The 19,445-nt window shown below is 54.1% G+C and overlaps 1 protein-coding gene across 1 annotated transcript in view; it reads left to right on the forward strand.

The window, feature by feature from the left end:
• JPH3 (junctophilin 3) overlaps nt 1–18,681 on the forward strand; it is a 55,929-nt gene extending 37,248 nt beyond the window's left edge. Inside the window, exons 3-5 of the mRNA XM_049864286.1 lie at nt 8,078–8,202; nt 11,675–12,561; nt 16,957–18,681. Coding sequence (XP_049720243.1) covers nt 8,078–8,202; nt 11,675–12,561; nt 16,957–17,037 — 1,093 coding nt within the window. The 3' untranslated portion in view covers nt 17,038–18,681. The remainder of the gene's footprint in view (nt 1–8,077; nt 8,203–11,674; nt 12,562–16,956) is intronic.
• Nucleotides 18,682–19,445: the final 764 nt, after the last annotated feature.

Here is a 19,445-nt window from a genome sequence, read left to right on the forward strand (position 1 = left end):
AAAGCCAGTGTCTCTGTCAGCTACTGAGGAGGGTGCATCTTGTCTAGCCCTCAGGAAATAAGACAGTTCGTGGGACGCCCTTGGCAGAGTGCCAAGAAGAGATGAACCAACGTTGCCTTTCGTTAATATTCACACCAAAGCTCAAACTGGAGTGGCTTGGTGTTTAGGCATATCAGTGGGAGGCTGAGTGTAACATGGCTTTCTGTAAATCAAATGGTGTGTCCTCATTCACTTCATAATATGCTTGATCTCATTTCCATTTATTGGGCATTCATCAAGACTCACAGCTCTTCAGCTGGAGGCCGCCCCTGCATCTCCTCAGCAAGTATTTAATAATGCATAAACAAAGGGTTAATGGCACCAGGGAGCTGCCCTTGAAAGGAAGGATTTTGCACTAATGTAAATAAGTCCTTCATTTGTTTTCTCTTAAATTCTGACTCTCTTCTCTCAGCCTTTCTTCAGGGGATCCACAGCTACATATTCTGCTCTAGAGACACCTTGTCCTTCCGTAACCCTGTGCTGGCGTTGGGGACATAAAGTATGGCCCTGCGTTCCTGAGGCTCACAGGCAGTGAGGGGAGATGGAGGCAGACCAGGAGTTAGAATGAAAGAGCCTGCTGCAGTGAAGTTGGGCACAGGGATTCTGTATGAGCTCCCAGAAGGGATCTTGACCCCTACTCTGGGGTACATGAAGGCTTCTGGGGGAGGTGGCACCTGAGGTAGGTGTGTCTTTAAGGAGAGGCGGACTTAGCCAGGCAGAAGTGGAGCAGGTACCAAAAACCAAAAAAACCAAACCCTAGTGCTGTCGAGTCGATTCAGACTCATAGCGACCCTATAGGACAGAGTAGAACTGCCCTATAGAGTTTGCAAGGAGTGCCTGGTGGATTCAAACTGCCGACCCTTTGGTTAGCAGCTGTAGCACTTAACCCCTATGCCACCAGGGTTTCCCGGAGTGGGTACAGTGAGCATTAAACTGCTTTACGCAGTTGCTTTTTAAACCAGATAGGAGAAAAAAGGGGTTACCAAACAAAAAATACATTAATACTGTCTTTTGGGTTTATATTTACCTAGGTAGTTACTTTTACTGGTGCTTTTTATTTCTTCTTGTGGACTCGAGTTACTGTCCAGTGTCCTTTCATTTCAGCCCAAAGGATTCTCTTTAGTATTTCTCATAGGGCAGGTCTGCTAGCAACAAATTGTTTCAGTTTTGTGTGTGCATGTCTGTGTATGTGTAATATCTTAATTTTGTCTTCATTTTTGAAGGATACTTTTGATGGCTACAGAATTCTTGGTTGACATTTATTTTCTTTTGGCACTTCGAATATGCCATTCCACTGCCTCCTGGCCTCCATGGTTTCTGATGAGAAATCAGCTGTTACCATGTTAAAGTTTGAGAACCACTGCTTTAGAAGACAGTTCCAGCTCCTTAACCCCTGCCCAGGCTCCTCCTCCTTATCATGTTACTGTCCTGGCCCCTCAACTACCATCTTTTCTCCCCTCAGGGCTTTTGTACATGCTGTCATGTCTGCCAGTTCAAATTCTTCTCATTTTCCTGGTCCCTGCCTAACCATCACCATATCCCTTCTGGGACCTCCCCAACCACACAGACTATATTAGCCTCTACCTTCTTAACATGCCCCATAATACCCCACATTTTATCTTCTGTCATCTTTGGCTGAATGTGTACTAACAATTGGGAGGGTCCTGCTTTCCAAATGTGAGACTGGGCATGAAAAGCAGCCCCCAACCCACGTCAACAGGGTCACATTGACTGATTCTCAGGGGGAAAATGACCAATGTCTGGTTCTTTGCTGGGAATGGCAAGTTTTCAATGGGGAGAGAAGGAAAGGGCAGGGGGCATAAAGATGCTGGTTCCTGAAGGAGAAATGGGGGTGGGGTGAAGAAACACCTTTGTACAGCTCAAGCCTGGAATGTGTGGCTAATTGCCTCCATGAACAACTGCCTCCTTTGCCATGAGACTGGAAGAACCGAAGAACTGGATGGTGCCCAGCTACCATTAAAAACATTTTGATCAAAGATTCTGTAGAAGAATTCTGAGCAAAAGGGAGGAAATGCAGAACAGAATTTTAAATTTTCGAGGACTCTAGACTTTCTGGAGGCATGGAGGCTGGATGAACCCCTGAAACTATTGCCCTAAAATAATCTTTAAACCTTAAGCCAAAACTATCCCCTGAATTCTTCTTAAAACCAAACAATAGTTTAAGTAGTAAAGAATGCCTGCTTTGAGCATTGTGCTCTTTTAATATCTATCTGTATGGCATCAAACCGACAACAGTAACTTGAAAGATTAGATAGGAACATGAGGGGGCACTGGGTTTATGTTAATGGAGAAGGACCAACTCAGTGAAGGAGGCTGAGAATGGTTGCACAACTTGAAGAATGTAATCAATGTCAGTGAGTAGTCGATGTAGGAATTGCTGAGTTGGTGTATGATTTGTGTATGTTCTCAAAGACAGCAAAATAAATAAAATTAAAAAAAAAAAAGCTCAAGCCAGCCCCAGGTCCTATGGTAACTGTGTTTCTCAGATCCTGAGCACTGGACTGGGAGTCAGGAGCCCTGGACTCCCTTCCAGGGTGGCCTCAGGAACGATCCCTTCCTCCCCTCAGGCTCCCTGCTCTGAGAAACCTGTGGCCATTTGCCCTCAGAGGCACATGCAGAAGCGGGTGGGCCTGCCGCTGTTTCAGTATCTGGTACACAGTAGGAGCTCAATGTCTGAGGACCAACTGCCTCCCTTCCTTTGCCCTTATAATCATCAACCAAATAAGGAATACATTTTTTAAGATCTGTGGTTGGACATCTGTGTTGATTTTAGATGCAGGCCTGAGTCAGTATCACTTGCTGGTCCAGGGTGCAGCGTCTTGAGCCTCCTCTTTCCAAGATAAAGGCTCTTTGGAGACACCACCTTTTGTCCTGACAGCCATGAAGATGCATCCTACCGTTGGTGCAGCCTAATTACAAAGGAACCCGACTCCAAGTCTGTGTGGCCTCTCTGGAAAGCCCTAGACATTTCTTAATGTCCTGTGAAGTCATCTTTTTCTTAAGCACTTAGCTGCCCCCCCCCCCATATTTCTGGGGGCTCTAGATATGGGCGCCATGCTGTACTGGGCACTATGCCAAGTGCTAATCGGCATCAGCTTGCTTGTCCTCTGAGAAGCAGGAATCATTCTCTCCATTTTACGGATGACGGAATTGAGGCTTGGAGAGGTTATGCCACTTGGTCAAGGTCACACAGCCAGTGAGGGTAACTGCTAATGCGTGCAGGGTTTCCTTTGGGGATAAGAAGGTTCTGGAACTAGACAGTGGTGATGGCTGCCCAACTTTGTGAATGTTGTAGAAACCACTAATCTGCAGACTTTAAATGGGGGAATTGTATGGTATGTGATTACATCTCAATAAAGCTGTTACCAAAAACAGAGAGAGAGAAAGAGGAGGCAGTGGTTACGAGGCCTGGGCAACCTGGGGTCAAGGCTTGGCTGGATACTGCCCATGTGACCTTGGGTTTCCCTCTTGGAGTCTTGGTTCTCTGTGAACAGAGATTATCACCATCCCCCCTTTATGGGCTGTTCTGAAGATGTGGTGTGAGCCCCACAGGGGCAGGTCTCTGCCTCTTTGCTCTCTTGTACCCTGGGCTTTGCAGGAGGAGGGGACCTCGTGGGTGAATCACGTGTGACAGTGACTACAACAGAGTTCTGACTGGGGTGGGAGTGGGTCCGGTAGAGCTGGATGACCATGGGGGTCTTCGGGTAGGACTCTGCAGGCCACCTTCTCCAGCCGACAGGAAGAGCAGGGTCTGGGGCTGTACTGGCAGGGCAGGGGGGCTCTGTGGCAGAAGGAAGATGGGAAACCAAGGGCGCAGGTGGGCACTTGGATGGTGGCTCATCATGGTGTCCGGATGGATGAAGAGTGGACAGGAGACGTGAGGGCAGGTGGGGGGAGGCTGCGAGCAGGACAGCTGTTCCAGGAGATGAGGAGCTAGGGGACGGTATGGGGCTGCACGCCACCCATGGAAGCCACAGTCTCCGCCTTGAGCGAGCCCCAGCGCCCCTGCAGAGCATGATAACCCCAGATGGCCACCTCACCCAGGCTGTCGGATCAGGTCTGGGAGGGGGCCAAGAATCTGCATGTCCAACAAGCCCCCAGGTGTGGGGACTTGCGTTGAGAACTGATGACCACACCTCCCCACCGCCCCTTCCTGCCCCTGCCCCGTCCCCTGGTCAGCAGTGGTGCAGGCCTTGAGTTCCCACCTCCTCCTGGATGGGTGTTGGTGCAGGGAGCCATGCTCGCAGTGCCGGTGGGGAAACGTGGCTAACAGGTGTGCACAGGCCAAGAAGGTGCTTGCAATGAAGTGGGGGGACTTACCAACCACACAGGCATGGAGCGGGAGCAGGGTTGTCCTGCCCACGCGTCCACTGTGCCCAGGCCCCTGCACAGGCTTGGCTAGGACTCCTGGGAGGAGAGCTCCTTCAAAGGAATGCTTGCAGTCATTTGGACGTTCTCTTTTCTATTAGATGCACCCATCTTGATTTACTTTATTTTGGGGTTGGCATAGCATATTCTTTTTATATATGTGCGAACATACATATGTAAATATATGTATGATGTTGGTGAATTAATGTTTGTGGTATTTTTACTAAGCAAAAAACGTGGGAACCAAATAGTAGCCCCTTTGGGGGAGTTTCCATGGGCTTGCTGGTGCTGTAGCGGGGAGGGGTGGTGGTCCTGGTTAGGGTTCTCAGTGGCCGGGTGGTGCAGTGTCACTTCTCAGGAAGAGTGGGGGAGGGGGATGCTCACACTTATGGAGAGCCTTCTGTTAGGAGAGTTGGGCGGACGGCATTGTGATCATGGTCCTGGGTGGGTGGTGAGATCGGGTGCGGGAGGGTGGGTCTGTCCGTGTGATCTCTGGGGTAGAATGACCTCACCACACCCACTTGAAGGATGCGCAGCCGCAGAGCCTGCAGACACGAGGACAGAAGCTGAGGTGGCCTGTCTGAGGATAGTCACAGAGCCCAGGTCCAGTGTCCTGGGCAATGGCAGAGCGGAGACATGGAGGGGCGTCTTTCTCTATTCCCTGCAGAGTCTGTGCTATGAGAGCACCAACCTTGGTGGCAAAAGGGCAGAACTCCCAAGCAGTGGGCGTTGGAGCAGAACCAGGCATCCGAGGGTTGTGTGGGCTCAGCGGGGTGGCCGAAGGCCGGCACATGTGTGCCCAGGGAGTCCACAGGAAGCACTGTCCGTCCCAGGTTCTAGCCAGAGGGCCTTGGGGGTGCTCCGTCCCATCAGCTTTGCTGCTCATCCCCCAAGCCTTCTGGGGTGAAGGCAGCATGCAGTGTGGTGGGAGGCTTCAGGGCCAGACTCCAGGAGCTGCTGACCAGGGTGTGACCATGGTGGGGGCACAGTTACCTCCTGTTGTGGCTTCATGTGGTGTGGACAATGGGAAGGTGTTTCGTCAGCTCTGATGCTCAAAACCGTATAGGACTGCGGAGAGGGGGAATGGGGGTGACTGCTAATGGCTATGGGGTTTCCTTTTGAGGTGATGGGAATGTTCTAGAACTAGATAGAGGTAGTGGCCCAGCTCTGAGTGCAGTAGAGGCCCCTGTATCATGCACTTTAAGATGGCTCATTTTATGTAATGTAAGCCTCACCTCAATTAAAAAAAAGGGGAAAAGGAAAAAAGATCAGTTGGGCATAAAACATCCAGATAGGCAAATTTATTGAAACAGAAAGTAGATCGGTGGTTGCCCAGGGCTGATGGGGAGGAATGGAGGTGACTGATACGGGCTGGGCTTTCCTTCTGGAGGGGACGGAAATGTTCTAACGTTGACCGTGATGATGGCTGCACAACTCTGAGTATGCTGAGTGCCACTGCATGGTGCACTGTAAGTGCGTGAGCTGTGTGGTGTGTGAATTACATCTCAGTCAAGCTGTTACCCCTAAAAAGCAAACCCTTAGAACATTCCGGAGCAAGGTGCATCTTTCCAGCAGGCAGTATGCTCGGAGCCTCTCTGCTGGTTGTGGATGAGGCTGACCTGGTGCGGTCACGAGCTGCCTTTCTCTCGAGGGAGCCCACAGGCATGGGGCTATTGGCATGGCCAAGGGTCCAGCTTCTGTGGAGAATGTTCTTCTGAGCCTTTCTCCGTTAGGGGACCAGCTGGGCCCAGACTACTGAGTCTTATGCTTTGGGGCATCCCAGACCCTTCCGGAATCTAATGAAAGCCATAGACCCTCTGCTTTGGGGGAGCAAGTACAATTTCAGGGGGTGTGCGGATCACCTGAAGCCTACCCACAGGCCCAATATGAGGCGCTCGGTGTGTTTGTGGGCTAGAGTGTTGATGACGGCGGCTGCTCTCATGCTGCTAGGGCTGCTGCCTGGGCGGGCCGAGGAAGAAGGGGGAGATGCAGAGAAGTGCCCTCCAGGCTCCCGGACACCGCCTCTGGTGCTCAGGTAGAAGACATTCTCCTGAGCCCACAGCCAGTCTGCAGTGGAGGACGCATGCAGCCAGACCCTTGGTCTCTATCCTCTCCACCTCCATCATGAACCCCGCGTCTGCCCAGAATGCAGGGCAGACCAGACCTTGGACCAGACCGCAGCCTGGTGTTGACCCCGACTCAGTCCGACTTTCAGCCCCATTTCTGAGGGCTTCTCCACAGCATGATAACGCCTATGGTGCTCATCCTACAGACACACCTCTGACAAACCTCCAACCTCAGAGCACTGGATCGGCACCTAGACAGACTGGTGGTGACCTTTTCCCAGTTTCTCGCAAATAAAACTATATCAAGGATAGAATCTTCTCAATGCCAAGCTTCTGCACACACATTTTTCTTAAAACTTCAGGGCCTACAATCAAGTGATACCAGCAGATGATGGGTGGATGAACACCTCGGAGATTAAAGTTATAGGAAACCTTGGAGGCTGGAGCCCAGCATCTCCCTCAGCTTGCTGGATTTCCTGAATATGTGCTAGTGGCTGTGGGTATGGTTTATGTTGTGAAAGTATACGTGGCAGACTTATTTTCTTCCAGTGCGAGTGGTCTGAGTTGGCACAGTGTACTGTTAAAGGGAGAAAGCCTAGTTTTCCATAGGCTGCAGGCGGAGCTCGTGGACTGTAACTCGGATCTCAGAGATGCGACACTTAGGCTGTCTGAAAGGAACCTGGGAGAAAGAGACTCCGAGGAAGAGTCCTCCTTTGTCCTGGGGATGGGTCATTGTGACTTGGTTTCCCCAGTGTTGGGGAAACAGTGCTGTGGTGACTGCAGGGCCCCCTGGGGTCAGGGGCCCAGTGAGGAGAGCACAAATGCACAGGCAAGTGGGACACAGATGCTGCATTGCTGCGCCTCAACATCAAGTGCAGCCCCTGTCTTACAAAGGGAGGGGAGTCCCACGCAGGGACTTGACTGGAGGAAGCCAGTGGTGGGGACTTGCCAGGCAGCCCCTGGTCTCCACTTCATTTGTTTGCAAGCATGTGTCTGCCATCTTCCCTCTTCTCCAGGCTCAAAGACCTGCCTACTCCCCAACCCCCCAACCCTGGGTGCATTTCAGAGTCACTGGGCTTGCTGGACACTGAGTCATCATGCAGCTATCAGGGCAGGGCCGTGATGGCAGGGACTCAGGGCAGCCTGTCACTGCTCCCACCTGAGGTGTAGCATCACCCAGGGCTGGGCCCTTGTGGCCAGGGGGAAGGATATTGATAACAAGGGCAAACATGTCTGCCACAGTCTGCTGGAACCTTCAGTAGACATGGGGAGGGGCAGTCCCTCTATAGCAGGGACCTGGCCAGACATGGACTGTTCCACCCCAGGCCAGCCTGCCCTCAGCTCTGCTGTCCGCTGTCTGCTGTCCACTGTGTTAAGGACCTGGCAGCACCCCCTGGCCTGGCCAGAGCCCCAGGAGTGTCTGCTGGATGAGTGAACATGGTGTGGTCCCAGAGGCTGGGGGGCAAAGCCCAGCATCAAGTCTCAGGCTGGGGGGGGTGGTTGGTGCGGTATCCTGCTGCCCAGACTTCACCCTCTCTGCTCCTTGTCCCGTTTACCTCTTCCTTTTCTCCTCTCCCTTCCAGGACCTCCCATTCCAGGGCCAAGGCTGAGGCGGCTCTCACAGCGGCACAGAAGGCCCAGGAGGAAGCACGGATTGCCAGGATCACTGCCAAAGAGTTCTCCCCTTCCTTCCAGCATAGGGAAAATGGTGAGTCCGCGCATCTATGCGGCTTTATGTGTGGCCCTGGCTATCCAATATGTGACTCACTCTGTCATGATGGCCCTGAGACCCTGGCGCCTTTGTGTGTGCCTCTCCCTTCCAGGGTGCCTGTCAGTGCCCACCACTGCCACTCATGTCCCTTGCTCCACAGCACATCCCCGGGTGTCCACATACTTCTTGCCTACTTTCCACAAAGGGGATGCTGCAGGCTCTGCTTATCCTTGTGCTATCATCTCCCCCTGCCCTTCCCTCAGCGTTATTCTGGAACTTTCTGTGATGATGGAAATACTCCATATCTGCCTTGTCTACTACGATGGCGACTAGCCACAAGGAAAACATGGCTAGTGGCTGAGGTGCTGAATCTTCTGTTTTACTTAATCTTAATTTACACACATTTACACGCAAGCCACTACAGGTGACTAATGGTGACTGTTGGGCACCGCTGCCCTGGAGCAACGAACAGAAGCTCCGCTGCATCCTCTGGGAGGGGCCAGAAGGTGCTGGAAGCCACTGAAAGTCAGCCGGATTGATGAAACTCTTCCTTCCCTCCAGAAGATGGGCCATGGCCGGGTGGTACCTTCCCCACGATCTGCCCAGTGAGCTGTGACTTGTTTCAAAGTCTGTGACAAGACAGCTTTACCTGGGCCTGCGGTGGCAGTGATGGATGGCTTAGGATGGTCTTGTGGGGAGGACAGGTCACTGATGCCAGAAAGGCTGCCGGAGCTTTGGCTCACATGCTACCCACCGGGTGCCCTGGCCCGGTAGCCGCCACTGGGCTCCCCTAGCTCCCGGATGCCGTCTCTGCACAGGAAGCCCTGAGAAAGGTTCTGATCCACCCTGTCCACCCCACTGCAGGTTTCCACAGCACACACACAAAGCAAGCGGGAGGAAAGCAGCTCTGGGTTTTAGTACCAGAACCTGAGTTCTGAGCCCACAGCCCAGAGCTCTGCTCCTCACCCCACAGCCCCTTGGGCTCTCTGCCCAGTCCCAGGCACTGGCTCATCAGGGCCCCAGGGCTTTGGGGTAGGGACAACAGGGGAGCTGCAGGGGGTGGTGAAAAGATGGAGTTAGAAGTCACATGTAGGTCCTCCATGGCTGAACACTTGCTCTGAGTCCTTGTCTGTGAAGTGGGCATCTTGTTCTTGATGAGAAGGTAGTTCTCACCGTCTTAGTGTGGTCTTCCTTCTATTAGGGCGAGAGCTTCTGCCTCCAGCCTGGAGAAAAGCCCAAACCACAACAACAGCCCCCCACCCCCACCCCAAAGCCCCTGCTCCAAGCAGGTGTCTCTGACGGCTCAGGGTCCTCCTGCCAGAGAGGCCTTGAGCCAACATGTTAAATTCCGAAGTGGCCTCCTGGAACAGTGTCTCTTCTTGAATTCACGCACTAATGTAGCCTACAGTGTCGCCTCCACCCATCAACTTGTCCCCTCTGGGGCTGGAAGTGTTTTGGGCTGGAGGTACGGCTGTCCACCACAGCTGGCCTGTCGGCTGAGCATCAATCTGTGGGCGTCTCCTGAGGCTGATCACTGGGCTTCGGTCTCCTTCTTCCACGTGACTTGATGAGACATGCTGCATTTTGGATGGCTGCCAGGTTTGGAGCAATGTGACCTCACATTGAACAAAGGTCTTTGCAGATGTGATACACCTGGAACCTACGAATGTGACCTCACACTGAACAAGGGTCTTTGCACATGTGATGCTCCTGGAACCTGTGAATGTGACCTCATGTTGAACAAGGATCTTTGCAGGTGTGATTAAGTTAAGGCTCTTGAGCTGAGCAGCTCAGCTTCAGTTATCTGGGCAGGCTCTAGGTCTAGTAAAAAGTGTCTTGATAGGAGGCAGAAGAGGAGGAAACAAACACATAGAAGGCAATGTAAAGATGGAGGCAGAGACTAGAATGATGCAGCCATAGCCAAGGGACGTCAGGGGCCACCAGAAGCTGGAAGAGACAAGAAAGGATCCTTCCCGGGAACCTCCGGAGGGAGGGTGGCCTGCTGACACCTTGATTTTAGACTCTGGCCTCCAGAACTGAAAGGATATACTCCCATTGTTGTAAGCCCCCATCTGGGGTCATTTGTTGTGGCAGCCCGGGTATGGTCACGCAGGTGCCTTCCAGCTCCCCAGATCAAGCGCTTGGGCGTTGGAGTTGATGTGGCCAGGCTCTGGCTCCTGTTGAAAATGCAGCCTCCTAGATGTGTCTCTTCTCTGAGTCCTGTTTTACAGACTGGCTTTGTGGTGGGATATCTCTGCAAGAACTCCGTGGACGAGGCCAGGGTGCTTCTACGTCACCATCATGTGGGCTTACAACAGGGTCTGAAGCGGATCAGCCCCACCCTCCAGCCTGTTGCATCCAGCACCCTTTTCCATCCCAGGACATCAGCACCTGGCTCAGCACCCGCCTCCCATGAAGCTGCCTCCAGAGGCCCTTGCTTGCACCCTCGCCCATGAAGGAGAGTTCATATCCTGTGCCTCTTATTGGCTCCGAGGGTGGCATCTGTTTTGTGCTGGACTCGTCTCCCCAGCACCTGGGCATTTTCTCTCCCCTTACATGCTTTCAAGGTGAATACTCCCAAACCAGGGACTGTAACAGCAATGTCTCCGGCCATGGGAAGGGAGGAAAAGGAGAGAGCAGGTGTGACACTGCGGTCTTACTGTGTCCTCACAGCTGGAGTTGTTACCTCTTCTTGACAGAGAACAGAAGTGAGGCTGGCAAGGTGAGACCACAGGCCAAGGCCTCAGTGGAATGTGGCGAAACCGAGGTGTGAGCCTAGGCCTGCTCCAAAACTGCCCTGGTCAACAAGATTTCTGTCGGGGAGAACTGCCGACCCCCACCATCTTGGCTGGCCCCAGCTGGCAGTCCCATGCAGCCCCAGAGTGCTGAGCGGAGACCCAGTCTTGCCTGAAGCCACGAGGATGTGTGGTGTCAGGACGGGGCAGTGCCCGGTGTCTGCCCAGCCCCTCCCAGGGCACATTCCACCACTCCTGCTGATGGCACACACCTGAGCCCAGTGAGGGAGAAGAGAGGGCAGCAGGGGCCTGTGTGTGGCCTCAGGACCCCAAGAAATAAGACAGGAACAACACGCAGGGACTCAGCCTCAGACGCCCATGTTCTGCTTTGTATTTTCACAGTGACTCTTCCAGGAACATCACATGCTCGAGGAGTAATTTTAGTGGAAAGCGACCTCCCAGTGTAGGGGTGCTTAGGCAGGTGCCCGCTGAGCACAGAGCACCAGCCCCTGTGGGGAGATGGGGCCAAAAGGCCTCAGTGGGGTGGGGAGGGCGGTGCTCAAGGGCCCCCAGGTGCAGGGAGCAGGAACACTGGCCATGGAGGTCTCAGCCCAGAGGGGAAGGTGGGACATCAGGGCTCCCACAGGGCATTGTGTGCGGTTCTCAGCCTGTTCCCACAGACCATCTCTGGGCATCTGAGTAACCACTCTGTATGCTTCTGTCCCCTCATCAAGGGCTCGAATGCCAGCGACCAAAACACCGGACCTCGAGTGACGACCTAGAGGTGGCCTCTGTAGGGACACCCCTGCCACAGGAGAGCCCCGAGCTATACCGGAAAGGCACGACACCCTCTGACCTGACGCCAGATGACAGCCCCCTGCAGAGCTTCCCTGCCAGCCCCTCAGCCAGCCCGCCGCCAGCCCCTGCTGCCCGGAACAAGGTGGCCCACTTCTCCCGGCAGGTGTCAGTAGACGAGGAGCGGGCTGGGGACATCCAGATGCTCCTGGAGGGACGGGGAGGGGACTGCGCCCGCAACAGCTGGGCCGAAGAGAAGGCCAGGGTACTGCGGGGCATTCGGGGCGGCGCCCTCCGGAGTGGCCAGCCAGCTGACGACCACCACGCCCGGGGCCCTGGCCACAGGCAGCCCGGCAACCCCCGGCCACGGGAACGGCGGACGGAGTCGCCCCCCGCGTTTACGTGGACTTCCCACCCACGGGCCGGCAACCCCAGCTCGGGGGGCGTCGCGCTGCTGGCACTGGACGAAGAGAGGTTGAGCAATTATGAGATGGAGATGAAGCCGCTGCTGCGCATGGACTCGGCCGCCCAGGAGATGCACCCCCAGAAGAGACGCTATGGCAAGGGGGGCGCGGGCCGGGGCCCAGTTGAGGATCGGGGCTTCGGGGTGCAGAGACTGCGGTCCAAGTCTCAGAACAAGGAGAACTTCCGGCCAGTGCCTGCCAGCGCTGAGCCTGCAGTGCAGAAACTGGAGACCCTGCGGCTGGGGGACAAGGCAGAGCCCCGGCTGCTACGCTGGGACCTGACATTCTCCCCACCCCAGAAGTCCTTGCCTGTCGCCTTGGAGTCCGATGAGGAGAACGGGGATGAGCTCAAGTCCAGTGCGGTAAGTGCCTAGCGCATGGGCGGGGGCAAGTCCAAGGTCGGGCCTCACGCCTTCCTCATCTGCGCAGTGACTGGGGCCTTCTAGGGGTGGAGACAGAGCCACAGGGACACAACCAGGGACAGCAGGGGTGGCAGCTCCTGGGTTGACTGCATTTGTCTCTGCCGGAGGCGGGGACCCCCACCTCACGCCATAGGAGGCCAACATGGGGTGCGGGCAAGGGTCAGCTCTCCTCAGATGGAGCAGCAGGAGGGTGCTCCCTGCTCAGTCCTTCCAGGAAGAGGTTATGGGGGTGTCAGAGCCCCTAAAGAGAGAACAGGTGGCCCAGGACTTCCCTCAAACGTCCTGCTGGCTCTTAAGTGCTTCCCCTGAGCACGTGCTGGAGAGAGGTCCCTGCTCCCAAGGAGTGCCACCGTGCTTAGAGGAGTGGACAGAGAGCATGGGGTCTCGGTGGGCCACGGCGGGAGGCAGGCCTCTGAGCGCTTTTATCTAGGAGCTCGATGCTGGCCAGGCATGGGGACATAACCACCTCACAACTCAAACGTGCATTCCAGCTAGGGAGAGAGACAGACAAGAGTGGTCATCACTCATTTTACTGTTTGGGGAAACGTCTGCCCACTGCCCCCTCCCACAGACTGCTTTCCTGTGAGGGGTGTCTGCAGCCACTGGTCTCTGTGTGACCCCAGGACTTAGCACCTGCTGGGGGCTTGTTGGAGTGCACGCTTAGGCTCCACTGCAGACCCATGGAAACCCTCAGGGGGTCCCGGCACTCTGGGTTTTATCGAGCCCTGCGGGGGGTGGGGGCTCATGGACAAGAACCCCTGTGCTGACCCCCATTCACGCCTCCCCCCATGGCACTGGGGAGAAAGATCATAATTCCCCACGCCGGGCAGACTGGATGTGTGGGGCCTGGGGAGGCCTGGGGTCTCACCCAGGAGGGGCTCAGGGCTTCCACCACAATTGTGGGGTAGCCCGTGCCCTTGACTGAGCTAGGCGGAGGAGGGTGATGGGACGTGCTGAGACCCTGCCCCAAGGCGTTGGCCGTTGACTGCGCCTGAGCCAACAGCAGGAGCTCACTGGTGCTGCTCCCTGCTGGTGGCCCTGGGCATGAATCCTGATGTCCCGGCAGCACTGTCCTCGCTCCGGTCTGGAAACAGCCTCTGTGCTTCCCGGAGCACTGACTGTGCCGTGCAGCAGAGTACTCAGCACCTGCCTGGCCTTCTGGCTGGCCGCCCGCCACGGCTGCCGTCACCGCTCTGACACAGCCTCCAGGGCCTTCTCCCACAGACCCTCTGCCACATCTCTGACCAGGACACTGCACTGTGCGCCTGGGAACCTCGGGTTTAACCCAGGCTGCTCCCCCGCCCCCACCCCAGGATCCCATTGTTTTGATGCTGCACCCTGCAAAGGGGACACTTCCCGTTGGAGGGTGGCCTGCTGGGGCCTGCTCTGCCTCGATAGGAAGCCTGCGCGGTCTCTGTCCTTCTTGCTGGTGGCTAATTCCTAATATCGCCCCCCACTCACCCACAGAAAGCAGCCCGTATGTCCCAAGGACCAAAATACCAGCTCGCACTTAGAACTTACCGTTCCTTGTAGCAGCAGCAAGAAGCGTATGTGCGTGTGTGTTCTCAGAATGGGCATGTGTGTGCATGTGCACTTGGTCTGTGTGCACACGTGCATGTGATCTGTGTGCATGTGTGTGTTCTCTGCATCGTGTGTGGCCTATTAGTACACAAGTGTGCATGTACACTTGATTGGTGTGTGCACACGTGTGCATGTGATCTGTGTGCATGTGATACGTGTGCTCTCTGCATCGTGTGTATGGCCTATCAGTACACAAGTGTGTACCTGTACACTTGATTGGTGTGCGCACACGTTGGCATGTGGTCTGTGTAGCTGTGATATGTGTGCATTAAGTATTCTCTGCATGGGGGTGTGCGTGGCCTGTGTGCAAGGATACTCCAGGAACAGCCAAGTGGTGGCAGGGGTCGAGGTGGGTTGGGGTCCACACCAAGGCCTCTGTGAGCATGCTGGGATGGTGCTTTCAGGTCCCCTGAGCAGATGGGATGTGCTGATGTGCCTCAGGCTGGCCACTGGCTGCTGAACATCTTTTCATGTGCTTATTGGGCATTCGTGTGTCTTCTTTGGAGAAATGTCTATTCAAGTCCTTTGCCCATTTTTTAGTTGGTTTGTTCGTTTACTGTTGAGTTGTTAAGAGTTCTTTATATATTGGAGATTCAAGTCCCTTACTAGATATATGATTTGCAAAAATTTCCTCCCATTCTGTGGGTTGTCTTTTTATTTTCTTGGTGAAAGCACAAAAGTTCTTTATTTTGATGAGGTCCCATTTATCCATCTTTTCTTTGGTTGCCTGTTCTGGGCCCCTCCTCTCTGACAGCTGCTTTCAGGGATGCTGGGCCTCCTGGGCAGCAGAGAGGGCCTGGAGGGGAGATGGGCCCGCAGTCGGTGCCAAGGTGTGGAAATCACGGCCTGGAGTCAGGCAGGCTCTCTCTGCGCCTGCAGTCTCTGTGGCTAGGAAACTAGCGACCTCTCTGAGCCTCAGTCTCATTTCTCAGATGGGGTACATAGGAGCTACTTCCTGGAAGGGCAGTGAGAGTTTACTGATAAAAATATCATGCTTAATGCTACGCCATCCTCACAAACAGAGCCCTGACTTGCTGACGTTGCTCAAGAAATGAGGAGCTAGCTGCTGGTGCCTGGGAGAGGCAGTTCCCTATAGAGGACGAGTCATTTTTCAGGCCACCTGATCGAAGCCGGATGCCTTGGGCTCCAGGTCAAGAGGGAGGATTCTGAGGTTCCTCTAGGCCCCTCTGTGGCTTTGGGGACCATTTTCCCTAACAAGAAAATTCCCTGAATGATGACCAGGTCCCAGAGCTACACCACCAGGGACTAGCAAACTACAGCAAAGTAGGGTGATGGTCCCAAACTGAGAGTATCAATGGCTATAAGTTAACAATTCAGGCTTTTACAACTGGGCAGAGCCACAGGGGTCTGTCCTGGGTGCTCAGAGAGCCCACAGCAGCCATGGGCACTGAGGCCAAAGACTAGTTTGGGTGCTTCCACGGAGTCCTGGCTGGCTTGCCCATGTTGGGTCGGGGCCAGCACATGCTCCTGTGGATGACCCTTGCCCCCGCCCCTACATGCCCCAAAACATGCATGTCGTGTCCTCAAGGAGCCTGATGACTGCCACTGACCAGCTTTCCAGGCTAGAGCCGCCATGAGGCCCCATGTCCCAGCCACGCCCACTTGGGGAGGCCTTCAGATACTTCAGTGCAGTGGAAACCACACAGAACCAGGCAGCCCAGGGCACTCAGCTCCAGGGAGCCAGCGGTACCTGCTGGCTGAGTGAGAAGGGCCCTTCTCTAGAGATCACAGTCTACAGCAGGACACCCCCATCTCCAGTCAATCTACCTTATCCCAGGCACTGCTGTCCCCAATCCAGGCATTGCTGTCCCCAACCTGGTGTTGCAGTCTCTTCCTCAGACATCACTGTCCCCATGCAAGGTGCTGCCACCCCAGCCACGGGGCTAAAGCTGCACCTATGGCAGCAGCAAACTGAGTGTCATCCTGGGAGAAGCCTGGGATCCGCTCCTGGTTCTGTTACTTCCGTGGGATTTCCTTGCTGCCTAACACTATACAGATGGCCTCTGTTATGTCTCTGAAATCTGGCCAGATTTGGAAACTTTTGTAGATTGAGCCTCTTCCGTGATAAAGGGGTCCCAGGCAGGTAGAAGGAGGGAAAGTATCCGTCCCCCAGTGACATATCCTATGACCTTCATACCAAGCCCTGGTGGACATATGAACGGGTAGAGGTAGGAGGGAGGCAGCCCCAGGCTGACCCTGTCACACCCGACATCTGTTCTGCCATGAGTTCTGGAGGGCGGCAGGCCCGTGAAGGTGCTCAGCGTGGTCCAGTGGGTACAGAGGAGAGGGAGGTGGGCAGGGAGAGATGACAAGTGTCCCTTTTGTCTGGGTCACACCAGCAGGCAAAGCCTGGCCACCAGTCCAAGTGACTCCAGCCAAGCCAGTAACTTCAGACTTAGAAGCAAGTGGGGTTCTACTTTCCGGTTTCTGAGTTTGGGGGGCTTGAAAGCTCTGAAGAGTTGTACATTCATATCTGACCAATAGATTATCTCTTGAAATGCCTTGTTGGGTTTAAGAAGAACCTGCTGTGTGGAGCTGATTCTGCCTCATGGTAAACCAGTGTCTGTCAAAGTAGAACTGTGCTCCATAGGGTTTTCCATGGCTGATTTTTTGGGAGCAGACCGCCAGGCCTTTCTTTCAAGGCACCTGAAAGGACTCCAAAACCCAGGGACTCCGGGGTTTAAGGGAAATGGGTGGGACAGACACTCACCTCTCCCCTCTCCTTTGTTTTAGGGCTCGGCGCCTATTCTGGTAGTCATGGTGATCTTGCTAAACATCGGAGTCGCCATTTTGTTTATTAACTTTTTCATCTGATGAGATTGTCGAGTTAGCAAAAAAATAACAGTTCGTGTACAAAAGGGGAAAAAAAGCAAAACGACGGGAAGGGACAGAGAGTTAACTCAGACAGTCCAACAACTACTTCCAAGTCTTTTCACAGAAGAACAACATGATTGGGTATTACTCACAGTTTGCCTTTTTTTCTGGGTAATGTTTTTTGGATTTTAGCCAAAAATTCTTCGCTTGTATAACACTATGCTGTGTGGCATGGCAGACGGGGGCCACCACGCCGACCCTCCCAGCTTGATGTGGAGCGAGAAGGGATCCCGGCAAGTCTACGGCAAAAAATAAAACCACTGTCGTCGCCATCGCCATCGTCACAATGTCAAGGAAGCCAAGTTTCCGGACCAGGATACAGAAAAGCCGTCCCTCAGAAAAGCTGCGTCCCTCGCTGCCGGTCGAGGAGGGGTGGTTGCTGCTGAGCACGTGTGGGAGTTGGTTCACTTGGCCTCGATAGGGGGAGGGCATGGGGAATAGGCATCCTCTCCCGGCTGCTCCCAGGTAGGCCTCTGGGACTGTGAATCTGCACCGCATATGCATGGAGGAGAGAGAGGAGGGCTGCCCCTGGTCTCCACTGCACAGGCCACCCCCGTCCTCTCCTCAGCACTGCCTATGGCTTCCTGGAGAAGCCAGACCCCACGCTGCGTCCAATGAGGCAGTGTCCTCATTCTTCCCGGTGTCTGTCATGACTCCTGTATGCCTGTCCCTCGTCTCCCCCGTCACTAGGGAAGCTGTGGCACAGCATCCAGGGGCCAAATGCAAGTCCACCCTGGCAGGTCTGAGAGGTAAACCGAGGCTGGGGCTTGGGGGGAGGCTTACTTTGCAGGACAGCCCCTGACTCCATGCTTGGGCTGAGCATGTGGCCTGTTTGCACGTTGTATGCAGGATGCACACTCAGGCTTCCACCATGTCCCCTGTAAGATGTCACTGGCGGTGACAGCCCCTAGAGGACATCCTCTTCTCCACAGGTGTCACAGCCCCACAGGTGTTGCCGTCTCTGTACTGTCCCTGCCCTGACCGCCCACCGACAGATATGCACACTCCTTCCAGAGGCCTCACTTTTCCTCCAAAGCTGGTCTGGGCCGGGGACAGGGAGGTGGTTCCAACTCTGTGGCTTGAAAATTCCCGAGCAATTGTTGCATATGCCCCGCATCCCCCCCACCGCCGCCCAAATTGTATAATGAAACCTGTTCCAGGCAAACAAAAATAGGTCCCTCCTGTTTCCGCCTTCCCCACCTTGCCCGAGTGGTTGAATGCCCTGAGGTCCGAGCCATGGAGACAGGCCTGGCCGGTGTGTGGGTAGACACCCCCTCTGCCAGTCACCCACATGCACACTGGGGAAGGTCCCCACCGTGACTTCTCACTGTCTCGGGATTAGCCCGTCTGGGGATGCTGCCTTGCTTTGCTTATGTTTAGCTCTTTCTCTGCTACCTTTCGAGCAGATTTCTTTACTACACTGCACTGGATTGCTATATTTTTAACCAGAAATAAACTAAAGATTAGAGCATGTTCCACTTACATCCAGTTTTCTTTTTTTTTTTTCTTTTTCTTTTCCGTTATACATTCACTCCCCGTTCCTTCTCACAGTTTGGTTTAGTTTGGGGGTCTTTTTTGAGGGGAGTGGGGGACACGAGAGGGAGGGAAGACCAATAGGGAAATACAAACACATTTCTGATACTGTTGCTTTCTAAAGGAATATGACATCTTTTTGTACATCTTACTTTTCCGTTCCTCTTTTTTGATACCGAGTGGTTGCTGCAGACCCGAAGTGAACCAAATAAAGATTCCTGTTCCTTGCAGCTCTGAGAATCATCCATGCTGGGATATGTGTTTTGTAATTCTGTTTGCAACTCTTTGTAAAGATTATAGAGACTTTTTTTGTACATTCCAGTAACTGCATGACACAGAACGGTACCTACAAACGCAGGTTACATATTCACACGCAAACACCATGAAATATTTAGATATGTATAAAAGCGACAGCACAAAACTGCGTATCGTTAAATAAAAGCACGAATGGTTTCATGACCAGGTGGCTCACGCTGCTGACTGACTAGCCCCCTCACCCACCCACTGCCTGGTCTGGCTGCCGGGGAGTACGATCATGAGAGCCAGATTGAGAGCCCCACTTTCACCCCATGTGCGGGGAATGCGGAGCAGGTTCCTTTGAGACTGAAATGGCCTGGGTCTGAAAGACTTGAGAGGCTCATTTTTAATTGGTTTCCAAGTAATGTGATTAAAGCCCAGGTGGACCAGATGAGTCCCCGCAAGCTGATCCCTTTGCTTGGCTTCACCTGGCTCCTTCTACCAGTCAGGGCCTCCCTCCCCCTGGCCAGAGTGTCTGGCTCCTTATTCCCAGGCACGTGGTTAGCCAGTAGCACTCC

This window comes from Elephas maximus, chromosome 21, assembly GCF_024166365.1.
Source record: "Elephas maximus indicus isolate mEleMax1 chromosome 21, mEleMax1 primary haplotype, whole genome shotgun sequence".
Classification (NCBI taxonomy): Eukaryota; Metazoa; Chordata; class Mammalia; order Proboscidea; family Elephantidae; genus Elephas; species Elephas maximus.